General features: G+C 38.9%; 1 protein-coding gene across 1 annotated transcript in view; it reads left to right on the forward strand.

The window, feature by feature from the left end:
- Positions 1-26,823, forward strand: part of NCKAP5 (NCK associated protein 5) — a gene marked incomplete at both ends in the record, with an annotated part of 382,055 nt that overhangs the window by 331,981 nt on the left and 23,251 nt on the right. Inside the window, 4 exons of the mRNA XM_082484353.1 lie at positions 15,858-16,172; positions 18,343-18,479; positions 20,557-20,686; positions 23,972-24,159. Of these exons, the coding sequence (XP_082340479.1) occupies positions 15,858-16,172; positions 18,343-18,479; positions 20,557-20,686; positions 23,972-24,159 (770 nt within the window). The remainder of the gene's footprint in view (positions 1-15,857; positions 16,173-18,342; positions 18,480-20,556; positions 20,687-23,971; positions 24,160-26,823) is intronic.

Below are 26,823 nucleotides of genomic sequence, written 5' to 3' on the forward strand. Positions count from 1 at the left end.
TATTTCAAGTACTGTTCCAAATTAGCAGCCACTCCTGGAAAAGTGTGATTGTATTAATTATAATGTATTAAGAGTTTTCATTGATAAACAGCTTCAAGGGAAAAGCCAAAAATCCATGGCACAAGCAAACAAATGCTAATTACTGAAGAATTAATTCTTGCAGGCAACTTCACATGAGAATGCTATAGTAAACAATAACAGTCATACCGAAGACAGTTTCCTTGATTATAATATTCATCTGTTATGGCTAAAATACAGGCACTTCGAAGGAGCAAAAGTATTTTTGGCTCTACAGGTCCCTACACAAATGAAGAGGTCAGGAACCTTGTTTTCTCTTTAGGAATATATATCTGTAATGAAGAGGAAAGCTAGTCATAATTATTCATATCATTCTTCCGTGCTGATGTAAACCTATGCTGGGGATGAAGGAGGGAAGACTGAGTGTGCCATTTTCTCAGACATCAACACTATGGTGATTTCCCAAACCCCATGTTTGAAAGCTACATGATAATAATTTCTCAGGATCCAGATTCCTTTTCTCTGTCACCTCAAATAGGTGACAAATTCACTAAAGGGAGTTAACACTGAATATGCTTTTTTATAATGATGTACTCAAGCTTCACACAAAACACAGTGTCAGCATATATTCACCAGCCTAAATAGGCTGATGAGACATGTCTGAGAAGGTTTCAAGTCTATTCTTAAATATATACTCAGGTTTCAATAGAAAGAAAGATGGTGGGTTTTTTGTCACTGATATTTCTATTTGTAAATATGTTTATTCACCATAGTGGATTTCCAGTGGTCATTCTATCCTTAGCAATTTCTAAATGAATCAAACAAGCACTTTAGGTCCAAAGCACTGAAGTTCAGGGAGTACATGAAAAATGGACAGTTCATCTAAAGGAATTATTTTATCAAACTGGAAAGCTTTTGCTTTCAAATGTTATCTTTAATATGTCACGGATTGAACTCAAAGGCCACATTCGTTCTTTAATAAAAGCCTGTTGAGCTTTGACATCAGGGACGTCACTGCAAGTAGGTTTTGTATTCAGAATGACATCACTGGTAAAAATAAAATGAATTTAAAAAATCTGAATAGACCTGCAGTTTGCTTGAGCATTGTGGGTACTCTAGAGAGCAAATACTTGATAACGCAAGAATTGGTAGTAGCAATCCAAAATATACCTGGTATTGTTGGTACTGTCTGCTCCTCTGTAAGCAGAAGATGCTACCTACTGAAGTTGTCTGGGAAGTTAATTCCTTGAGGCAGGCTGGGGTTAGAATCCACAGTAGAAAGATTCACAGTTCTTGGAAAGAAATTACCTAACTGTGGCATTGACCCCTATTGTTTGTTTGGAGTATTTCAGGTGAAATTCAGAGTCAGGCGAAGATTATGAAGATAAATGTAGTCAGCAGTTTTGAAACTTTGAAGAAAGACTTGGGTCTAATTTTTGTCAAATTTTCGTTAGAGGCCCAGGTCAGTTGCTCAGAATTGATTCATCCAACGCTAGATGGGAACCTTGCAGATACTGTCATTTCTATAATACAGAGAAAACGCCTGCAGATACTTAAATGGGTTTTGAAAAGTCTCTAGCTAGATAGAGGGTTGGGCTTCCACACCGTCAAAGCAACATTAAAAGTGCATTGTAGACTTTGCAGCTTTGTGCTAGAACAAAAACACACACTGAGGTCAAGGGATTCTTTTGTAGCTCTGCTGTAGCCCAGCGTTCAATTCCATTAAAGTTCTTGATAATCATCTGCCTTGTAGCAGGCTTTATCATCTTTTTTTTCCCACTTTCCAAGAACAACCTTGGAGAAGGGTTTTGCAGTTTAATTTAAAGGCAATCTGGTCAGAAAAAGTAAGGTCTGTCTTCTAAGCAACTTTTTGGAGTTTTTTCTTCTTTAGAGAACATTCGGTTGAACCTCGTAGATGCCTAATGTTCCAGAAAGGAAGTGTTGTTGGTACTGTACATGTTGCATTGTGTTTTAAAGTCCCCCCCTTTAAACTTTATACGCAGCAAAGTGATCAAACTACATTTTCAGTGGAAACCAGGAATGTCCTTCACAGCAAGTTTTATAGATAAGCTGCTAGCTACTTGATAGCAATTTTACAGATATACTGATAGCAAACGTAGGACATATAACATGTTGTAGATGTAAGTGGGTTTGACTTAAAATGAAATGTCAGCATTATAATTATTTCTATTGAGGTATCAAGATACTAAAGATGATAGCCTTGTCTGTGTATTCTGATATTGTTTTATTCAGCACCCCGCAGCCGTACTATGAAACTGTATATAAGATAATAAAAAAGCCACACTTCATAAGCAGACTTTTCTATGAGGAGAAGGACCTGTGTTCTTTGTAGCACCCCAGGTAAATTTGTCTCTGACTCCTCTTTTCTGTCTGGTTCTTCTGTGTGGTTTTCCCACACGTATACCCATTTACTGCCAAGATATTCTTTGCCTTTCCCCTCATGTTTGTTCACCTGCATCGTTTAAAACTGGTTGTCACTCTTCACTGCTCGTGTGGCGCCTCAGTATTGCTCATTATCTGACTCCCCATAAATGTCGACCACGATATAGAGCCTGTCTTTTTGTTTCCATATTGATATTATTTCTAATCAACAGATCCTTGCTCCAGTGTCATCTGCCTTTTTTCTCTTGGTTTGTTTCTGAAACCCAGAGCTGATGAACATTGAAACTGAAGTATGTTTTAAATTTAATTTCTGAATGTGCCATTTAGTGTACTTACTCATAATGCTTAATTATAAGTTATCCAATTGCCTATGAATTGATGAAGCTTGATGAAAACAATAGCAGTTCATCTGCTGGTTTAATAAGCTTGCACCAAACTTCCAGTAAGAGAAGAAAAAATACTGGACACCAAATACTCTCTGCCAAACAAAAGACTTGGTTTTATCCACCATTATGTAAACTACTAAAACTTTGGGTGTTTTTACAGGAGTCCTAAGTAAACAGCTGTTGAATTCTTGTTTTCCCATTCTCAGGGAATGGAAATAGATGTGAAGGAAACAAGCCTGATTAATGTGGTAAATACATTAAGTCTGACATGCATCATCCTAAAACGTGTCCATTAAGCCTGACATATTTGAGCAAACACATTTACATTAAAGAACCCTCAAAACCCGGAGACAGATTAGCTGAGGTCTGTAATGAATTACTGAGATAAATGTAACGGAGTAAGTGACAGAGGAAAGATGGTGAACAAATTGATCTGCATTACAGCCTGTGCATTCAGTGAAGAGAGGTGGTCCGCATCACTGTGGAGAGGCAAAAGGATAATCCAGAAGTTGCTTAAATGTCAGGCAAATCCTTGGACGCCTCTAATGCATTTAATGAAGAACAATATTCAACTGATAAAATGTCTTTTGACCGCAAAAGAAATCCTCTCTTGTCATGAAGTCTCAATGCCTGAGAAAACAACTTATCCCTGTCAGTGTTAATTCCTTTCATCAGGCCATTGATAGAAGCTGAGAAGAACCATTTAGCAATCATCTTATCACTGATATAGCAGTTGAATCATTCATTTACACATGATCAGATAAAGGAAAAATGTTTTATCTTCCCAGTCACCACCCAGTAAAGCTGTGGAATACCTAGAAGTCTCTACATGTGAGATTGTTGTCTGTAAAAGCCATCAAACAAAACCAGTTACCGCCGAATCCGTTTCCAACCTGGGTCTGGTCCTATTTCAGATCTGCATGCTCAGAAATGTTATGTTTTGATACAAGTTGTGGTAAGGTATTATATTTTTCATGAATCCCCTATACATGAGCAGTGGTACAAGTATGCACGAGTTTATTTGTACATCGGTAACAAAGCCATTCCTAAAGCCCTGTGTGGCTGTGGAAGCTGGTAGATAGGTGTTAGATCTGTAGGTGCTGACTGTATTGCATTAGTAAGCCTGCTTCCTGGGCTGGAGCTTTGAAGTGGGACTTGAGCGTAGCAGGCAACTTAACAACAAGATCACCTGCTATGTCTAACCAGCTGGGATGGTAATCCAAAGGAATAGGTTCCCAATTGCTAAAACAACGATGAATTGATAAATACTAAAATAAGCTGCTTGCCTCTAGCAACATCAGGATCCAAACTTGTTCATTAAAGCAAAACAAAATAAAACAAAACAAAACAAAACAAAACAAAAAAGTCTCAAAACCTAGTGCCGTAAGGGGCCTGGAAGATATGGGAGAGACCCTCACAGTCTCCTTATCTCTCATGGTCTCACTGTCCTCAGAATACTTCAGACAGGAGGTATGTGTGAAAATGCACAAACAGAACTGAGTTTGGCCGGGTAAAAAGCAGTTACATTCGTACTTTCACTCACCTAAATGCCTCTGTCGTTTCCTCAAAGTTTATGCCATTTCTTGCCTCCATCTCGTATCGTCAAAGCATTTGGGGATATTGATAATGCAATTATCAAGCACTGTTCTTCCTAGTTTGTACCTCAAAATCTTCGCTGTCTGATCCTTCAACACCAGTGAAATGTCCAGTGTCTGTGGTTTACTTGCTTTTCTGAACCAAAGTAGCTAGAATGAGGCATCACTGAGGGGAAATCTTGTTTAACAACCAGTAGGCATTGCAAGAACAACTGACGGTCTTGTGTGTAGAAACATACCCCTAGAAGCACATAGGTTGGAGGTCCTCCTGCTCAGGGACTTCATCAGTTGAGTTTTGAGTACCTTCAAGCATATTGTTCTAAATCTGTCCATGACCAATCCAGTTTCTTTTGGAGGCTTTACACAATATTTAGCAGTCCTTTGTTCTTACGCTGCAATATTCATGTTACTGAAGATTTGGTGTGGTCATGCTGTTGAGTGGCCTTCCAGGGCGATGTGGAGCAGCATTCTGCGGTTACCATCCCAGGACTTGCTCATCAGAAACAACTCACGCTGATGTATAAAACTGATTAAATATCCTCTCCTTCTACTGAGTTGCTCTGCATCTTTTCAGTGGTATTTTATTAGTATGTATTTTTCGTACGTGTGGAAAGGTGAACAGGCTCCTCTGCAGAATGGAGAGACCTGTGAGAGGAACAGCATTATGTGGGTTTGGGCCACTAGAAATGGGATGAATAGTGTCTGCTGTACTGTGTTCTTGACTCTTGTTTGGCATTTGGGCATTTCTGCAGAGATTAATTTTGAAACGATGGTCTGAAAGAGCCCCTGATAATAGAGTGAAACTTTCTGTGTATTTTTCTAGTTGTTACTTATGTTCCTTGAAGATTATGGAGAACCTTGCCAATGTGAATAATAAGAAACTAACGTCCATTAGTGTCTTCTAATTTATGTCAGCTTACCTTCTTCAGAGTCTGGCAAAGACAAATAATTTCTCAGTACTTTAAAAGATAATACACATAGCACTTGTCTAATTGCCAATTCTTCTGCAGCACTGCTGCAGCCTACTGTCTAGCTTGTCTTCCTTCTGTGGAGAGAATTAATATTTTGGATCAACACTTTCTTATTAGCCACAATGATTTGCTGTTAATTTCTTTCTCTGTCATTATATTTATTCACCCAGAAATACCAAATTTTATCACTAGAACGAGAAGAAGCATGGATCTTTATACATATGTATAGGATAAAGTCTAATTATTATTCAGGATCCTAAGAATCTGCTGGTCTCATTCAGGCTTAAAATGTCAGTTAAACAAGATGGCCAGGTTCTTCAACTCTGAAGTTAATGCTGCTATGTTGATTTACACTACTTTACAGTCTGGCCCAATCTATATTTGTTTTTATCCCTCAAATCAGGACTGTGCCTGATTATCATACTTACTACAGGATAGCACATGCCAGTATTCTCTATAACAGAGTGAGTCCTTCTATTTGAAACTTTGTTCTGCTTTACATGTTTTTTGCTTCTGGCGAGGACCATCTGTAGATGTGTGTATGGAGCTTCAGTCATGCATTTCCTATTAACTCTAATTCATATACCTGAAGTACAACTGAGCAAACTGAAAAGCAGTTTGAATGAGTGTGTGTTAATGTAAACATGTTTCAACTGTGCTCACACAGTTTGTGTTCCTTTTCTACAATGACATCTAGTAGAATTTTTGCAAAAAATACGTTTTCACCTGAACTATCAGTTATATCGATTATATATCCAAGCCACTCTCTATGATATCTGAAAAGTCATGGCAGTCAGGTGAAGTCCCTGGTGACTGGAAAGAGGGAAACATTGCATCCATTTTTAAAAAGAGTAGAAAGGAGGACGCTGGGAAATACCATCCTGTCAGCCTCACCTCTGTGCCTGGGAAGATCATGGAACAGATCTTCCTAGAAGCTGTGCTAAGGCACATGGAGGACTGGGAAGTGATTTGAGACAGCCAGCATGGTTTCACCAAGGGCAAGTCCTGCCTGACCAACCTAGTGACCTTCTGTGATGGAGTGACTATATCAGGGGACAAGGGAAGAGCTATGGATGCCATCTATCTGGACTTCTGTAAGGCCTTTGACACAGTCCTCCACTACATCCTTCTCTTTAAACTGGAGAGGTATGGATTTGATGGGTGAACTTTTCGGTGGATGAGGAATTGGCTGGATAGATGCATGCAGATGGTAGTGGTCAATGGCTCAATGACCAGATGGACATCGGTGATAAGTGGTGTTCCTCAGGGGTCTGTACTGGGACCAGTACCCTTCATTATCTTCATCAATGACATAATGGGATCGAGTGCACCCTCAGCAAGTTTGCAGATGACACCAAGCTGAGTGCTGTGATTGACATGCCTGAGGGACAGGAGGCCATCCAGAGGGACCTGGACAGGCTCAAGAAGTGGGCCTGTGTCAACCTCATGAGGTTCAACAAGGCCAAGTGCAGGGTCCTGCACCTGGGTCACGGCAACCCCTGTTATCAATACAGACTAGGGGATGAAGGGATTGAGAGCAGCCCTGCTGAGAAGGTCTTGGGGATACTGGTGGATGAAAAGCTAGACGTGAGCTGGCAACGTGCACTCGCAGGCCAGAAAGCCAACTCCATCCTGGGCTGCATCAAAAGAAGTGTGGCCAGCAGGCTGAGGGAGGTGATTCTACCCCTCTACTCTGCTCTGGTGAGACCCCACCTGGAATACTGTGTCCAGCTCTGGAGCCTTCAGCACAGGACAGACATGGACCTGTTGGAGCGGGTCCAGAGGAGGGCCACAAAAATGATCAGAGGGATGGAACTTTTCTCCTATGAGGACTAGCTGAGATGAGAGAGTTGGGGTCGTTCAGCCTGGAGAAGAGAAGGCTCAGGAGAGACCTTGTTGCGGCCTTTCAGTACTTAAAGGGGGCTTATAAGAAAGATGGAGACAGACTTTTTAACAGGGACTGTTGCAACAGGACAAGGGGTAATGGTTGTAAACTGAAAGAGGGTAGATCTAGACTAGATAGAAGGAAAAATTTTAATACAGTGAGGGTGGTGAAACACTGGCACAGGTTGCCCAGAGAAGTGGTAGATGCCCCATCCCTGGAAACGTTCAAGGCCAGGTTGGACGGGGCTCTGAGCAACCTGATCTAGTTGAAGATGTTCCTGCTCATTGCAGGGGAGGTAGGACTAGATGACCTTTAAAGGTCCCTTCCAAGCCAAAGTATTCTATGATTCTGTGATTAAATAAATAATAAACCCTCCTTTCTTGGGCTTTGCCACTTACAGGTACAATTTCTGAGAGCTGGGATATGCCTTTTCTGTTAGAGAATGGCGAATGAAGGGAAGCATCCATCCATGCCTTGAATGAGCAATCCCCAGTAAGATGTTCCTTACACAGTGTGCAATTGTTAGCTCCCAACCTTTACATTTCAGGGTACTAAGGGAAACAGAAGGCTATTCTTTCTCAGTGAAAAGCCTGGAAAAGCCACAATTCTGTATTGCGGCAGATCTGTTGCTTACCTTGGATTCACATCTTGCATCAGATGTGAGGACTTCTCTTCCTTCTCAACTATTACTCATCTATAAGGATTTCTTAAAGATAGTTGCAAATCTGTAAGGCTGATTGGCAAGTGCAGAAGTAAAACCGAAGGGGGGCACATAGCAAAAAAAAAAAAGAGTGATAGCTCTCCAAAGTATTTCTAGGCTGGCCTCACAGACAGCCAGGCTGCAGCTGGACTGCATTTAATTACCTTTTACACAGAGCTTAAAGTTGCTGTTCACATGAATTATAAGTCTCAGTATTTCTTTTCTAGTACGACTAAAATTGTATCTATTTCTAATATCCTGTCTCTTGAGAACAGTGAGTAGATTTTTAGAAAGAAAGTATAACAGTGTAATACAGAGAGATCATTCCAAACACCATCGCTTGTGGGACTTTCCCAGCTGGAAGCTGCATGCAGACCTTTGTATTTAATAGACACTGAGAGATATGGAGTAGAAAATTCCAAGAATTATCCACGTTGTTTTTCCAACTCATTTAAAGTTCTGTTCTCTGTAACAAGCCTGCTGCAAGTGGCTTGCTGCCATTCCTTTCAAGCACGCAAGTAAAGGTTCTAAATGCCTGGAGGGGCATGGGAAGCACTTACTGCAAATAAAACATGAATCTATAGGTAGCTGCCAAGTTGGAGTACAAGATTATTAGTACTCTACTAATAATTAAAACTAATCTTTTGTCTTACTAGTAGAATTGTATTTTAAGGTGGGACTGTAATTAAAATGAACCAGCAATTATCTGTTTCAACTCAGAAAATGCATTTCAAAGATGGGATTGTGGTCATGGAAAACTGTGAAGACAACTGTCAAACTATTGGACAGATGACATATTGAAGTTGGTGGGTTTTGCAAAAAAAAGCTTGACTAGGAAGAAGCAATAGAAAGAACACTGAATAAGTTAGTGAAGTCTGTATTTATTGTTTGTTATTGTTATTGTTATTGTTATTATAAATAAGCACAAATTGTAATCCCAGATTCAAGCAGCCATGAATGAAGTTCACTTGTAGATCTATCATTTGAAAATACACTGCACGGTCCTCCCATTTACCCTTACTAAGTATACATTAGGAATAATTCCATTTCACCGATGCGGTACCCATGGGAGTATCAGGACTGTGAAAACTTGTGTCTTTTCTAGTTTTACTTATGATAGCCTTTGGGGTTTTTTAGTTTTGCGTACTAGTTATACTTCAGATACAGATAGAAAACAATAATGCATTCATCTTTGACTAATTGGATCAAATTATGGTATAAACCCAGAAGGAATAATCTACTTAAAATTGACATTGATTTGGCAGAAATACATTCATTTTTTTGTGGTTGCTTTAGCATTGCAGATGAAGAGAAGGATGTGCAAATAAAGAGATCTGTTTTGCCATCTGTAGTTTAAGTTCTTCCTGCCAATGCCACATGTAGCTTAAAGATGTTTATTAACTGATAAAGCAATTTTGCAGAGACCTATTTACATTTGCAACATTATTCTGAAAAAAGGAAAAGTATTAATTAATAATTTGGCATGTTTCAAAATAGTAGAAAAATTATACTCCCTTTGTGTGGCAGAAAAAAACAATTACATGTTCTCTGGTTCCATGTGTCAGCTTAGTAGAAAGTCTTGAACTTTATAATGCAAAGAAAGGTAATTCGTTAGAATGTCGGTATTCTGTTAGTGATGGGAATTACGCCCTTTTATTTTTAGTGTCCTAGATACTCCTTGAAGAAACCCCATTCGGTGTTACGCACCTTCTTTCAAGGCTTAAGTGAGTCTGTACTTCTGAAAACAGCTTGCTGGAAATTTCCCAGTGAAACCGTTCTTGATACAGAGCTATTTTTGACTGATACTTTTTTGCCTGAAAATGTCTGCTTTCTGTGGAAAATTCTGGTGGTTCCTCAAAGATTTCAGCTGAAATTTGTTTCAATCGTGTGCAGTTTTGTAGGCCAAAACTTGAAAATGTATGTGAGGAAGATCTCAAACCAGCTGTAGTGGTGAGCACAGAGGAGAATTCCACATTTTTCATGAGGTGGGATGCTGCTTTGAAAGAAAGCGTGTCCCTGTGCTGCTAGCATTATACATAGAAAGCCTGATGTAAGCACAACTTGACCTAAAATACAGTTGTCCTCTTTGTTACTGTTTATTATTAATGTTAAGATAGATTGGCCATCAGAGTTAAGTAACAAACACACTTCTGTAACTTTGCTACCTCCAAACAGAAACTTCGTTTGTGTCAGACATTTGAAGTAGAGATAGTGTCTGTTTGCAGCAATTGCATCCGTCACTATGTTTCATTAGTAAGATTGTGGTTCTACCTGATGGGCAATGGCTGAGGTTATTGAGCTGCTTCTGGAAATCCTCACCCCCTCAAGCAGCACTGAGAGGCAGCTGCCTTCTCTCAGTCATGGCACAAGTTGTTAGAGAGGCAAAACTTTACTTACAACACAGGAGGGCCTATAATTATTTATTATTGCCTGTAAGTCCTTCCCTGTATGCCCGCATCCAGAAACGTCTCCCCTTATTACGTTTAATTCAGAGAGCCTGACCATTTTGAATTACACTATGTATGCGCATAAGACAATATACCTGCTTAACAGAATTGCTGATTGACACCTTATTTTAGCTCTGTGGGTAATACTGCGTATTGTGGTTTCCATAAAGATTTTTTATGGAGGATTTAAGCATCATCATAAAGCTCACATATTGTTTTAACTAGATGGTCAAAATAACCATGAAGGAATATATAGACTTCTTAAAAGTATAACAGTCCCTATGTAAAGAAATACGGGTATGTGATATGCGAATAGACTAAGCATCTGTGAAACTCTTTTTAAGATACAACATAAAGAGACTTTATTAGAATGTGAATCTTTACCTGAGGAAACATTTTGAAACACTCTCCAGTTACTCAGTTAAAGGGTCTTTTAGAACAACATGTGGCATTATATCCCCCTTAGTATCGTTTCACATTATTGAAGAAATGTGTATCAGAAGGTGTGTTTAAAAGCTATATCATCACCTTATGTCTTCTATGAAATTCATGAAATCTCTTGGATATGTGCTAGGACTCAGCATAGGTTTATGGAAGTTCAACATTCAAAAGACTAGCATGTGCCTAATCTAAAAGTGCAACAGATTTTGCTCCATTGCTTATTTTGAGTAATACCCTATTTTGCAACCATCAGTGTAGAACTTAGCCTGAGGGAGGCTGGACTCACATTTCTTGTGTTGTGCTGGAAGCAATACCCTTCATAGTAGCTGTTCTATGTTTTCTTTTATTTTTTCCAAAATTGATTTCCCTTTCACATGCATTGTGTAAAAAGAGTAACAGAGAAGCGTGCTGTATAACAACATAAAACAGCATGGTACCAGGTCAGACTGAGAGCTGCTCTCACTCACAAAGTGACTGGTACCAGTGCCTCTGAAGGAACACAAAAGCAAGGTCAGCAGTCAGCTTCCCTGGGTGTTCTCTCCCAGTCTCCAGTGATCTGTACCAAGGGTAGTTTCTGAGCTAGGGGTGGTGTGTTCATGCTATCTTTCTGGCAGACGTTTCAGAAGAAATAAAAAAAAAAAAGTTGAAAAATTATTAGGTTCAATGATCTGTTGCTGGTGTTGGAGTTGCATTTTTACATGGGCTCAGGAGAATGCCCTAAAAGACTGTACTGAATTCTGGGTTGTCAGTTCTTGTCAGTGGGCTATGTTTACTTCTAACTCTTTAATTTTAGCATTTCAGAGAAAGATGTAAAACACCCCACAGAAGGAGCTGCTATTGTCATTTTCTCCAGCGATGATCTCATTTTTAGAGTTCCTGATACCTACCAGCCTGAATGTCCCTTTTCTTTTCTCCCCTTGTTCATACGCTCAGAATGGTGCATGATTTTCAAAGATCCTTTTTATTCCATCTAATCTGGGTCCTGACTCCACGTTGAAGAGGTCTTGGTGGTCTACTGGGACCAGAAAACTCTGGTGAAGCACCAGTGATGTTGGAATACACCAAAATTGTACAAATTACCATGGTGTCCAGCTGATGTAGGGCAGGAACTGCACAGCCACTTTGCCTGTGAAAATACTATACCTGAAAATTATTGAGGAGTAAGGTGTTCAACAAACTTTCAGAAAACTTTCTATGCGGTGTTAACTCCTTTTGCTCAGTGGCTGAGGTCTTCCGCAGATTGGCCACAAAGCTCTTAAAACACGCTGTCATCGAAAGATTCCCATGCAGTAAGGAGTTTCTGGATCTCCAATAAATTTCTCTTACATCCTTCCTTATTTCTGTTTTCAGTTTTGAACTGTCCTCTACAGTAGGACTTCCAGGGACTTTGTTTTCTGCCCAGACTCAAGTCTGCATGATGGGAGGGAGGGAAGGAGCTATTTCTGTATTTCAGACTTTTGATTCTAGTTCAGTGAAATGGCAGATGGTGAGTGTGTCTGTGTCCACTATAAAAACTAATATCATTGTGTGAGCTTCTTTATTCCCTGGCGGGGAAAGAGGCAAAAACCCCCAGAATCGGGCAAGGAATTTGGCTTGTGTGCCAGGAAAAATTTGCAAGCAAAAGCAATTAAGCTCATATATAACTCTTTTCAGACTTTAATGTTTTGCAGTATCGTTTTTCATCTATTGAGTGGTACTGTCGCAGCATCAGAGATTTAACTTTTACATATTTTCATTATGCAGTCTTGTGCAGCTTTTGCTGATAACAGTCATTTGAAGTGTCAGTGCAACTGATGAAATCAGATGGACCATGAACGGTTTGGTTTGAAAGCTGTCACTGAGATGTATAACCTATTTTTTTATTTTGCGGTTGCTTCATAAAAGTTTAAAAACAACACAAGATAACGTATATTCATTCATTCAGTACTACGAATTGTTCCGAGAGATGCTTTTTTATTTGTATGATATAGCTTTAGGGGTGAATTAGTTACTTTTATTAGTGAAAAATTAGCATCTGTAAAGAACTTTGTGGTGTACTCTGTGGATTTAGGACTAGGTTTTTGAGGATTGCTCGACATAGCTGAGTCACAGGATTTTTCAAAAACATGTCTTTAGGTGTCACAATGGGACCTACTGAGCTTTGAGCACTTTGAAAACCAGGCCCTTTTGTGGTTGTTCAGAATTAAAAATTAGTGAGCTATTTTAAAAATGTGTTTTCCACATGGTATATTTCCTTTATCATGGATAATAGCTCTATGAAGGAAGACTATAATCGATTCAAACTATTTTGCCTTTAATTAAATGTGATGCTGATTGTGTGCTCCTCCATCACTTTTCCAATTATTTTGGGAACAGCGGGAGACTGTATTTTCTTGGACGTATGGCCCTCACTATACATTTCTCTTGATTTTATGCCGTTGCTTTCGTGGTCCATTCCTAGACATACACAAAGTAAGAGCGAGCAAGATAAATCCGTATGTCATTTTAAGAAACATGACCTCCGAAGATAAAATAGGGTTCATCTTCCAGTTTGCCCTGAGCAAAAGACTTAGCTTTGCTGTGTGGCATACATTTTGAGTCTACTTAATTCTCCTGTAGTAATTAGGAGGGACTACTTTTTAGTTTCTTAGAGAACGCTTGAAAAGGAACAACACTACAAAATCATTTGAAGTCCCTGTGGAACTGGGTTGCAAAATCAGGTACAGCTTTAACCATACAGACAGTAGAGGGGAGACTCGTCGGATTTTTGTTTTCAGGATGTGCTTTTTCTGTGGTGCTTCCAGTTTACTCCATGCCTCTGCCGAGGAGCTCTGCCTCTCCAACATAACCAGTGTTGCACAAATGTCTGTCTTCTGCTCAACTGGAAACTAATTGAAGTCCTTTCTTATTCTATATTTTCCTTTATTTACTAACTCTGTCACTGATAGTCATTAGTTGAAGCATGGCCTGTCCGTGAGCTAACCCACTCTTTGAGCTTGATTATCTACAGAGGCAAGGACATCTAAGTGGCAAGGACAGACACCTAGCGTTTTAACTTACTTTTCTGCACTCTGCTATATCCTGAGAGGAACAATTCACTCCACTTCTAGCTAGGGATTTTGCTATTCAAAAACAAAGGAAAACATATCTTAGGGGATGGATAACTAGAGTAAGAGGGTTCAGTGGCTGGGATACCTCCCTTTGGCGCAGAAGTTCTAAATATAATTCTCTTCTTTTTCACATTTCCTGGATAACCTTCAGCAACTTCTAAAATCATTATGGCACGTTAGCTCAAAAATGTCATGGAAGACGTAGTTGCCAGGTAGCTGTGGCTTCCATACCTTACCCTCTTTTACCAATGGAAAGAATTAATTGGGATGCAGCAATTGTGTGAGAGAAATCGGTCACTTGTTGCCCATTTAAAAGATAGCGTGGGGTTCGCTTTGCCGTTGCAGCTCAGCTAGGCCCTGTAAGGTTAATGTGCTCAGTATCACTTTCAATCTTTCTTTATTTCTGAGTTATGAGGAAAAGGTAATTTGGACCATGTAAATATAGACCGTTCCTCTTTTGACAAGAACCAGCAAACATAAATAGACATTTATCTGTAAGTAATTTCTTACTTGCTGTCAAATAAGGCCCATTTAGATTAAGATATTAACAGAAAATGACCACGTTAATGTATTTACTTCAAAAACAAACAGGCAAAGCCCATAGAGGAGAAATGTTTCTGAATTTCCAAGAGTATTAGAAACAATGCAGAGGAAAAAATCATGAAAATGACTTGACATAGGACTGCTAAAGACAACAAACTTAAATAACAAATGGGCATACCATTAAAAAAAAATCCATACTCAAGAACACAGAAAATGGAGATGGAAAAGATACATTGGGTCATATTCTGCATCTCCTGCTAGAGTACAATTGGTCGCTGCAGTATGTCTTTTACCCAATGTAGCCTTAAATTGTTCAAAACAAATGAAATTCCTCTACTTCCTTTGGGAGTGTCTGCCACAGACTGAAGATCTCACTGTCAAGGGATGTTTCCAGCTGTTTAACCTAAATTATGCTTATTTTCCAAGCATTAGTGCTGAAGTTCCCTCCTTGCTGTTTATACCTCTCACAAGGGCCGTGCCATCATAGTCCCGTCAATATTGTTTGCTCGTTATACAAACAAAAGGCCAGTCTCTGGAAATCGATCAAAAATGTCAGGCGGGGCAGTGCTCTTACATCGTAGCTGCTGGAATAGCAACAGGCGCATTTCCACACTTCCATCTGTCTCAGTTCCATGGTTAGTAGAGCACCTTTGCGGTAGGATGAATTAGCTGGGGGGTTTTGTGTGACCATACGCCTTCCAAATCAAGTACTTAAGGTATCCTTGTCTGGCATTGTGTTGGAAAGTGTACACTTACCCAAAATGGGATGTGCAGAACCAGAGTGTAACAAGGTAAACAGAGGCATGGCTGTTGCTATCCAAGTTTTTCCGGATGCTCTGAGAGACGGTTATGTCTAGGAAAGTCTGTAGATCTTCATTTTGTGTAAGAATAAGTGATACATTTTGATTAGCACCTTCTTGTAAGAGAAACCATGAAGAAAGCGCTATGGAGAGGCCAAGCTTTTGTGGAGTGTGGGTTTGTGCAGGAAGAAATACTTTGAGCTACTCAACCCCTCACATCGGTACTCTCCAGACTTCCTGTGGGCCTTCAAACTAAATCATTTAAAAATTGCATCTGTGATCACTTTCTAGGACATGCTCTTCTTATTCATTATCACATCGTAACTCTGAAGCAGACCAATTTCAATGTTTTGGCTCCTGTTTGCACCTCAAAATTACGTTTCATTGTATTCAGTTAGACGTATTGTGTCAAAAGCATACAAATGACAGGTAACAGCGTACTCACAAAATGCAAAATGTTTTTCTTTCCTTGAAACTTTCCCTTGAAGTTGCCCTTTTTTCCCGTAGACCCTTTCACTGTCTTTAAATACCAGCGACACCTTTAGCTCCACCCCGTCACACAATTTTCCTGTATCTTAGAGTCTTGCTGCCAGATGAGGACGCTGGACAGTGGGATTGGAACCTTCCCCCTCCCCGACTCAGGGAACCGATCTACAGGGCGACACGTTTCTAAGCAAGAATCAACTTCGGAAGCAGAAGTCCTTGCACCCTCTGAGGAAGTTCTTCTTTCAGCTCCTTCAGCAAAAGCCAAAACTCTTGAGCGAGAAGTGCCTTCAATAGCTAAGAGCCAGGAGTCTGTGGAAAGCATAATTAGTCACTCAACATCTGATCCAGCCATGACTGCCAAAGGAATACGACCTTTTCAAAGTCGCCTTCCAAAACCAGCTTCCTCAGGTAAAATGTCAATTACACTGCAAATCACATTATTTCTGCCCTGACGTCTGTTTTCATTAGCAGAAGTCCTATAATAATGACAATTGATAACAGAAATGTTAAATGCAGAGCAGGAGATATTCTTTTTATGAATGCATAAGGTTAACAAGTTTGTGACCTGAGCCATATGGAAATTTTGTTACACATAATGCTTATCTGAGGAAGGCAAATGTGTTAAGTACTTAAGTCCTTTTCTCAAGAAACAGTACTTGAAGAAAAAACATATGCCAGCCTTGGAATTTGACTTGAATAAGAATGCAGATGTTCAGCAATATTCATGATCAGACTTTGCAGCAAAGTACAAAGCATAGCCATGTTGTGACATAGGAAAAAAATATTCATAAAGACTTGCTTTTGAAACAGATTTGGACTAAGGACTCGTTTGTTCTCAATACATAAATTCTGTCTGAATGAATATACAGCCTTGACCTCAAACAAGGCTCTCATTACTTTACTATATTACACAAATACCTTTCTATATACAAATATATAATACCTTATTTTCACTTCTCAGTGATGTGTGTGGTTAAACTATAAAACAAAAGCTGACAAACGAATAAAAGGACTAGCAATCCAGCAAAGCACCGACAAATAACTTTGTATTAGTAAATAGTTCCCTTGAGCTCCGTGCGATTCTTTATAAATGCACACTCACCGTTTGTGTACATTTTTGAAGATTTTTGAGTTATTAATATATATGTCAATAACGTTAGAAATCCTTACATACAGCATGATAAATATGGTACAAAATGCAGTAAAAGTAATTGGTTTAATGGAGAAGAGTATTGTTTTGTCTTGATTAAATGCAATGTCATGTATTTATTGGGGTTATGGTTGTTAGCACTTTGTCAGCAGAAGTATTTATTGCTCCTATAAAAGTTGTGAGTGTTTAACTTGCATAAATCTGTATTGCTCTATCTGTAGAAACATTGCATGTAATTAGCATGTAAGGTTAAATACCAAGTTTAAGCTTAGTTTTAAGGCCATCAAATACGTGCTCTGCTAATGAGCTGATGCATATTGAGCCTAGGAGGAAAGAAGCCTCTTTTATATGTTCATAAGATGCATAACAGAAGAATTCTAATTAAACATCTTAGCACTTAGTTGATTTAGCAGTATTCCCAGTGCAGTATTGTAATCGTATAATAGACTGCAAACACGCATTGTATGCTTCATTGCAGACTCTCCTACTTGTTTCAAATCAAACCTAAATAAAAGATATTTTAATACTTAGTATTTTTTAAATAAATGTACTCTTAATTAATGGTAGAGCTAAGAAGGATTCAGAAGAGAAATCTTAGTTATAGATTATATGCTACATGCTTGAATAGCCACATGTGTGACCTCAATTCAGCAGTGTGCTCTGCAGTAGAGTCCATGATTAAACACTGTCATTATAACAAATTGAACAGAAACTGCAAGCATTGAATTGCTTCATAAGAAGTCAGTAGCAGTAAGACTGTTCTGATCTTAATGCTAATATTCGCTGCAGCAACCTTGTAAGGTTTGTATCTTAATTAAATTGTCATGAAGAGATGTTAAAAAAAAGTAGTATACATCAGATGGTGGGGTCAACTCATTCTTTACTAGAATATTTTCATTCGATTCTTCTCTCCCTCACTTTCTCATCCAAATTACAATTATCATTTTATTTCATACGCAACATCTATCTTCTTTGGTGTTCTGATTTTGCATAGTGCAAATATAGCAAATAAAAAGGCTAGCTGATTGACAATTTCTGCTAGAAAGGTACTTCTAATTATATTTATGTTAGCAGACTGTTCTCTCTCTGAGAACATACAATAGCAAAGCAGATCCTACAATGCCTAGAAGTTGTTATTGAATGTTGTTTCTTATTTGAAAGAGTTTCTATTTTAAAACTAATAGAGGGATTTAAATCCATGCCTTACTTTCTCATTTTAACTGGAAAAGGCTTTGGATCAAATTCTGCTACTGTAGTTGTTAGAATTATTCCAGTAAGTTAGTAAATTGTTCCTTTGAGTAGTAAGGCATTATTTGACATAATGAAAGTATCATGACTTGCCCCTGGTTTTTACTGAATTATAATTGAAACGCTGTCATGAAGATGTTGATGAGACCTACAATTTAAATAATGTCTCTCTTAATTCAGGAGTAATTAACCTTGCAAAGCAAAGTGAACAAGAACCAAGTTCTGTGACCTCTGTCTTATTAGAGCATACTGAAGAAACTGTGGAAAATAGAAAAGTTCTTCCAGGGCGGACCACCAAGAAAACTACTAAAACAAAGGTATAAATTAAGTGGCATCTATTAAATGAGATATGTATTGTGGTGTAAAGAATCAGAAATGGGGAATGTTTTTAACATAGTGGGAAGAGTAACTAGCAATCTAACAGCTAGTTACTTTCTTGCCCTTCGTTTGCAATCTCATTATTTATTACTTATAATAATACAGCACCCAAAGGTACTTTGACCTCATGGTTTATAAACATATTTTAATTAAAAACCTCACAGGCATTTTATAGGCAAGGAAATCGAGACCTTTTACCCTGTTTTTCTCTTCAAGAAATGTGGTCTTGTTTGTTTGCCTGCCGTGAGATTTGGCTCTCTTTTCTTCCCCAGGCCTAGGTTTCCTTGTCTGTACGGCTGAGTAGTATGAGCGCCTGAGCAGATGTGCTGTGAAAGTACTGTGGAAGAAAAAATGCTTTTCTTACATCTTTCTGTGTGGTTTTGGTTAATCCCCGCAATGATCTGTCTGTCCTTCAGTCTTTTCGTGAAAACTGTAAAAAGAACAGGCAAATGCACATACCTGTGTAAAAGCTACCGCTGATGGTTGTCAAGTTATTCACATTCAGCAATGCCAGGCTGTCAAGCCCGGGGAGAAGTACAGGGTCAGCAGGTTAGCAAAGAGAGAAAAAACTGTATCAAGAAAGTGGGCGTTAGGCAAGGAAATTGTCGGACACTGCTAGATAATAAGCCTCACATTACAAGAGGCTAAAAACATTTTGTTGCCTAACTTTTTTGCATGTCTGCTTTATCGATGTATTTACCCGCTGGGGTATCTCACATTTTTATATGGCCCACACTCTGGATATTTAGGACGGAAACAGAGAGAGAAAATTACTTGTCTTGTATATCCTTGACAAACCGGTGGTGAATCCTCTGTAGTGCAATAGTGTTGGCTTCCAAGTAACAACCACATCAGTGCAGTCTTCACCTTGAGCCAGTTATGACGGACCACCTCCAGTCCCAAAACCATCATAAGACATGATACATGTGTTACTGCTAATTAGTCTGCCTAAGAGTCAGAAGGTCAATGTGGGTGTAGCTGGAGTGAATGTGTCTATATGGTTTCGGGACTACAGCTGACTTGCAATCTCCCAATTTTACAGATAATATTGGGCATACCTGGCTACATGCAGGTATCCTCAGGTCTGGTGCCCTCTCCACAAGTACGTACTTCCTATCAAACGGGTGTCCTTCTGCATCAGTTAAAAACTGCTGCATGGATGGGAAGATGGGGAAATTAATATCACTCTCTGAAAACCAGAATTAAAAACTGTTTTGAGCCAGTGATAGGCAAAGGGGGTTAGGATGGTAGGTGGTATTTGTAACTGTAGATGCCGTTAACCGAGCAGTATCAGGCTTAGCATCCCCATACCCGTTTTGTGCGTTTTATTGTACTGTGCTGCTGCTCCTGAAAGTTTTAAGCCTTCAGGCCTTCCATGATTAGAAGCTGTCCGGAGCTGTCAGCATTCCTATTTACTCCCAGAAGAAAATCCTTAGTGTTGCTTCCTGAAGAAAAATGGGATAGGAATCAGCTGGGAATCAAGGGCTCTCCAGTACTGTAATGTAGATGCCAGGACAAGGGACATGAATTTAGGACAAATTTAGTATTTAATGGTATAGAGAGCATGAGCATTGTCTACTGGCCATCCTAATTGCCTCTAGTATCGCTTGCAGCAAACCATTTGATGTGGGATAATTTTATATGTTACAAATACACTGTATTAAACATACTTGAGAAGTTTTAAAAATGAACTTGATGGGTGAAATTATCTAAAAGTGTTGGTAGATTTGAAAACAATGTTGCAGTGGAAAAAAAAATGGTAAAATCTGGACTGCGTCTGCCAGACTAACTCAGGATACTTACCAGGACAAGAATGTGTTATTTCCCCCATGTCGGACTGATGACTACTTACTTGAAGGAGAAGTGGCTAGTTAAACTGATGCGGATTTTTTTCTAGTTTAAGTATCAATTTATACTGCATGGTGAATATAGAATGTTCCACTCCTAATACCATCTTCGGCATTATTTTGATATATATGCATCATCTGAATGATGGCAATACCCTTATTTGTACAGGACAGAGCTCTGAGAGTCTGTACTTATTCTGCAAGCAGCAGTGACACTGAGCCGGAGCCAGAGTATGAAAAAAATTATTTTAGGACTGCAGAGGAGACTTTTGTAGAGTTAACAAAGAACAACAAACAAGGTAATTGCAAATTTGTAAATAAAAATGTATATCCCTCATCTCCACTCTGACTCAGCAGCAGATAGTGTCCTTCATTAAACTTTCTGTCTAGTTTTAACTTTCTAACCTCAGATTTTACTTCAGTCTAATTTTCCATTAGCTTTTTATTACTTTTTGCTTTTTATTCTGTGTGTATCTTTTTTTATTCTCTTCCACAGTTTTTGCTAGCAGGGGCTTAACTCCTAGGTTTTTATGCATAAATCCCTGCAGTGTAGGTAAAAAGAAGCCTTCTGTACGTTAGTACAAAATACAAAAGGTGACTATATAGATAGCTTCCCTTTTTTCTTTTTAATTATATTAGCCAATTGAAATAACCAAATGATCAAGGCCATAGTTTTCCAACCTCCGTATCAAAGTGATGTTGGTTATGGGGCCATAGTGAAGTCTCTCTCATTGTCCTCTGTGTGTATATTGCCATTTTCAAGTATCAAACCTTTTTGCAAGAATTGATAGCAATTTGGAATTTACTGAATTCCAGTAGATAAAAACACATTAAGTGAAGTTCTTCAGGTAATAGTTTTCTGTGTGTTTAATAACCCAAGAAATTGCTGTCTTGTCTTGACCACCAGCTTCCCATGCTGCAAGCCACCTTTCAGGGCAGATGTGTGCCCTCCGGGAGGGGGAGGAGAGTGTGGCTCATATCCATGCCTACGCAGCCGGTAGCTTCCCTGCAGGAGATAAATTCTGGCGAGTGCAAAGGCCAGTGCAAGGTCTCCGCACCACAGAAGCCCTGAGAGCTTAAGCAGCACTTCAGTGATTCATAGGATTTGTGCTGACCCTCTGCACAGCAGTGAGCTTGACCTAGCAGAGATTAGCACCTACAGTAGATACCGCAGTCATGAATGCATTAAAAATGCCGTGGACGGCTAGATACTGTTGACAGACATACTGTGCTCTTTAGTGTCTGAGGGGAGTTGGACTTAAACATTTGGCATTTTCAGAGCTAATCCATTTTTTTCTGGTTCCACCAGAGAGAGAGCAGAGTAGGAAGCTAGGACCGTTTGTTTACATTACACCTGTAACTTTGTATTTTTAATCTGTGTGAAACGTTGCAAGTCATTTAACTCAGCCCATAAACACTACTTTTTACAGGTTTTGCTTTTTATAAATCATGTTCTAATGCAAGAAAGATGTGTTTTGTTAAAGAGATAGATAAGCATTTTTTTCTGTATTGATCACAATTTGCCAAAAAAATGGATTTTATCATGGGTAAGCAGTTGCATTAAATGGCAGCAGATTCCAAGTTTAATGATACCTAAGCATGACTTGAAGTCACCTTCTTACATAGCAAATCATTAATTTTGTGTATATGCCTAACTTTTGGGCTAGTAACTGAACTAAAATTCAAAATTGCGACTGAGACAAGTAGAAAAAAAATTATAAAGCATTATTGCAAAAGTATTTCTGCTATGGTCATTCTTTATGGTCAAGATTTCTGTTCTGTCCTCTATAAATGCAGTTCTCACATCTTATTAATAACAATACTTTATTCCATTCTTGGTTCAAAGGTCTTAGCTTCTTTATGCACAAAAGGGATATACCCCTAAAACATCCACATGAGGCTGAGGCAGGGGCTGCAGCAAAACAATTCATAGAGAATATTTTTGTATGTATAGATAATTATATTTAGGATCATAGCATTGTCTAGGTTGGAAGGGACCTTTAAGACCATTGAGTCTAACCATCAACTTAAAACTGCCAAGTCCACCACTAAACCATGTCCCTAAGCGCCACATCTACCCGTCTTTTAAATACCCCCAGGGGTGGTGATTCCACCACTTCCCTGGGCAGCCTGTTCCAGTGCTCGACAACCCTTTCTGTGAAGACATTTTTCCAAATATCCATCCTGAACCTCCCTTGGTGTAACTTGAGGCCATTTCCTCTTGTCCTATCATTTGTTACTTGGGAGAAGAGACCGACCCCCACCTGGCTACATCCTCCTTTCAGGGAGCTGTAGAGAGCGATAAGGTCTCCCCTCAGCCTCCTTTTCTCCAGGCTAAACCACCCCAGTTCCCTCAGCCGCTCCTCAGAAGACTTGTCCTCCAGACCCCTCACCAGCTTTGTTGCCCTTCTCTGAGCACGCTCCAGCACCTCAATGTCTTTCTTGTAGTGAGGGGCCCAAAACTGAACACAAGTATTCCAGGTGGGGCCTTACAGTGCCAAGTACAGGGGGACAATCACTTGACAATCAATTTATTAGATGAGTCCCCGAAACAATAATGAACTTTCACTGGTTGCAAAATTATAATGTTGGAGTGATTTTCATTTTCCATTTATGAGCAGGGAACAGAAAGACTGAGAGACTGAATGCCCAATGCAAAGGCTATTAAAACTCATTGATAAGACCTTCATTGATTTAGTGGGCTGTGGATGACACTCCCAGTACATTTCACAAGCTTATAGAGAAGCTCAGTAGAATAGCAGGGAATAAGCCACATATTCCAGGTTCGTCTGTTTCGACCACGAAAATATTTTGATTCCAGTTTCGTTGAGGTTTTAGCCTGATGCAGTTCTGTTGGAGGCACTGGAGGCAGAGGCTCTTCTAATGCTATAGGTTATAAGGCAGAGTTGAAGTTTGGGTAACAAGAAGTGTGAGGAAAGAAGCTAATGATCATGTAAGCCTCTGACTCCTGTGCGTTCTCATGAAGCTGCAGAAAGTCTCTCTGGTTTTGCTTTGATCTTCTGAATGAGTTTTCAGCCTTGGACTTTGGAAACTGAGGTTTTATTCCTAATGTCCTTGTATTACAGTAAGATCTATAACAAATGGGTAAGACCTGTTTCTTAGCTTACTAGTGTATTTTTTAATACTGTTGAATTCATTAGCTAAAAACATAGTGAAAAGGAAAGAATTATCAAATGTAGCCAAACTGAAAGACATGCTAAAGGAACTTAGCACATCAGCCATGTAAGGCTATTAAGAGAGAGGAACAAAATCTTACAGCAAATAAATAAGTAGAACGATTCCCCCAAATTAACCATCTCGTCTATAATTTAAAAAGAAAGGAAATTAATTCTGGCTGTCTCATACCATCTCCTTCACCTTCAATATTAAGTATGAACAGTCCCCTGTATATGCATTGATTGGAGAGTTAGGAGCTAGTATTTAAATGCTTTTATTACATTGAATTCCAGATTCTTTAAAACATTTTAAATGCATTTAAAAATTGTAAAATTACATTACAATGTATGTAGACTGCATTTCATCAATTAAATATGCCATAATATTATTTTTAATATCTCTTCCAGCTGAGCAGGAAAAACAAAATCAGAGAAAGTCATTTCTGGGGAACCCGATGTCAATCTTGGATTTATACCAACACAGTTTCTATGGCCATTTTGGAGAGGATGGACCTGAACAATTAACACATTACAGTTTAATTGAGCAGCTGAGTGGGGCTTCCAGTAAAGACAGCAAGAGCAAGGAGAGCCCAAGTGTGAGTAACTGTGATTTTCGTATCGCTTCTCATTTTCTTCATGATTATTTGTATTTGTCTCTTGTTTTTTCCTCAGTGTCTTGACTGATTACAAAAACCAGGCACACTTGAAAACAACAGCATGACCCGCTGAAGAGTAAAGATCTAAATATTTTTAGAACAGAATGTTACATTCTGATGCTCACCTGTCATAGAATTAGAGTTCCAAAATTGACAAGTAGAGACAGGCTAGCACTAGCACTCTACCATTAGAGAGGAGTTGAAATTTAAGGCTAGCAAAAGAACACAAAATTTATCTTCTAAGGCTGCTCCTTCACATATAGTTAGATAATATGTATAGCACAACATGCAGTAAATGAATTAAATATCTAAAGTAGTATTCCTGAAAATTCAAATGAAATTACGCTAGGGAAATCAGCTATCTTCTGCTCTCTTTTGAAATAACTCTTGGTGTTAGCTCTGGAACTCCTGATTTGAGGGTTTTTACCATCTTTTGATGAAGATCAGTCCTGATCTAGTTCTGACCAGTCCAGATCTTGATGCTAAACTGAAACAAATTTGTTTTCTCTGCTTACTTCATGTGAATCCACTTGCTGTTTATTTCTGTCTCTAAAAATATTGAACCTGACATCGTGCAGTCTCAAAAACCCTGAAAAACAACTTCTCAACCTGCTCTTTTCCTCCTCTTTTCTCATGCCTTCTCCTCTCATCCTCACACTTCTTTCACACTGGTTCTCTCCTTTGCTCTAACAAGCCTATTTGTTTGAAAATAGAGCGACCCAGCCCTGGTCCGCTGTAATCATTCTGCCTCCATGTTCAGTCTCTTTCTCCAGCTCTTCTTTTTAAATACAAGCTCTTTTGTTTCTGTGTGTAGCACTCAGCACATTTTGAGTATATTACAGTATAAACAAAGGTGGTAGCAGAAAATAATGAATGAGCTATTGTTTTGTAGCATTCTGGTGTAAGTGAAAAAGAATTTATCTCTTCCCACACCCCCGTTTTCAGCTTCAGAAAATCACTGTGCATTGTAACTTCAGAGGTGATTAACCAAAGTTAGAGTTTTACAGCTTTCAGGAATCTGGGCCAAATGTGCAGAAGGAATGTGTGGAACAAACTGGCAATGCCCCTGTTTATTCCAACTCTGCTGGCATGAAAGTCCTGCTTAACTGAATATTAAATTGACTCACAAATTTCAGAAGAAAAATCCTGAAATGTATCTGCCTCATTTCCCAATCAAACAAATTCCACTACTACCCAGAATATGATTGAATTTGAATATATTTGGGTCATATTAGAAAGAAGAATTTTAAAGAATCTAGCTTCATAGTTGGGAAGAAGAAAAGGAAAACAAAAAAGGTAGCAGAAGAGTATTGAAATGATAGATGAAAGAAAATAATTTGAGCATCCACTTAGCTCCTCATCTTGAACATCTAGAAATTCATAGCTTAATTATGCAGATGAGATGAATTATATATGCATGTATGTATATATATAAAAATATATAAAAATCAGTTCTGCCTTCTGTTAGACAAGGTCTTTTGCTATTAACAGAGCAATTAGATTTGCTTCCACTATACAAAAGTGGCTCAGACTAACATCCACTTTTAATTCATTCTTCTTGTGCATTTCTTGTACATGACATCTCTGCAGTGTGCCCAATCAGCATCAAAACTTGAACAAAACTCATTGAAATAGCCTTAGGAGCCTTGTAAAAATCCATCATTAAACTGGAAGGCAACAGGTGTAACTCAGCACTAGCATTTTTCATGCATTACGTTGGGGCGCTTCTGAGATTACTTTTGAGGATCTGAAATAGCTCTCAAAACAGCATTGCCTCTTGCTGAACAGTGAAGGCTCAATAAAGCACTAGAGATTTGCCTATTAGTATTAAACTTTTCAGAATGACAAATGAGAAGCACTAACCATGAAAAGCAGGTTGCCCTGAACTCCTTGTTTGAACCAGCATGGCAAATTTTTCTGAGCTGTAATTTGTCCGAACCAAGAAGATGCACACTCTGTTTAAATTGGAACTGTGTGATCTGGAACATTACCCACAAAAAAAAAGGGGGACACCTGAAACTGACGCACTTATGGCCAACAACTCTAAAAGAAAACAGAGAAATTTGGGGGGGAAGGGGGGTGCAGCTTTCATGCAGAATATTTGGCATTTTGAAAAAGGAAATGCTACGTGCTTCGAATTTCATTCCCAAATGCTGTGTGTGAAGCCTTTAAAAAAAATAACAACCAAGTGTCGTGATGGACAGAATGAGTTTACGCCGCTTGTCGAAAGAGCAGTGTGCTGTATCAGTCCCTCAGCCCAATTAAATTGGACTGTACAGCACCAGTACGATAGTGGCTTCAGACTGGGTGCTCTAATGAGACATTCTGGCAGGAAGCTCTGTTAACCAAGACTTACTGTCATTTGAATTGTCTCCTTCTCACCGAACATATCCACCAATGTTACCCCCAAAGCATATACACAACAAGTTTTATCAGCAAAAAAGTATTGCACGGAAGGAGTTTCAGAAGGGAAACAACCAATGAGCAATTACTATGATAAAGGGACACTGAATGGACAGTTTGAGGAATCAAAAACAGCTTTTACAAATTGAAAGGAGAAGTATTTATCGTTCCAGTTTCTTATCTGCCAAGTCTTAAACAGCA

The sequence above is a fragment of the Vanellus vanellus genome, assembly GCF_965231255.1.
Source record: "Vanellus vanellus genome assembly, chromosome: 5".
Taxonomy (NCBI): Eukaryota; Metazoa; Chordata; class Aves; order Charadriiformes; family Charadriidae; genus Vanellus; species Vanellus vanellus.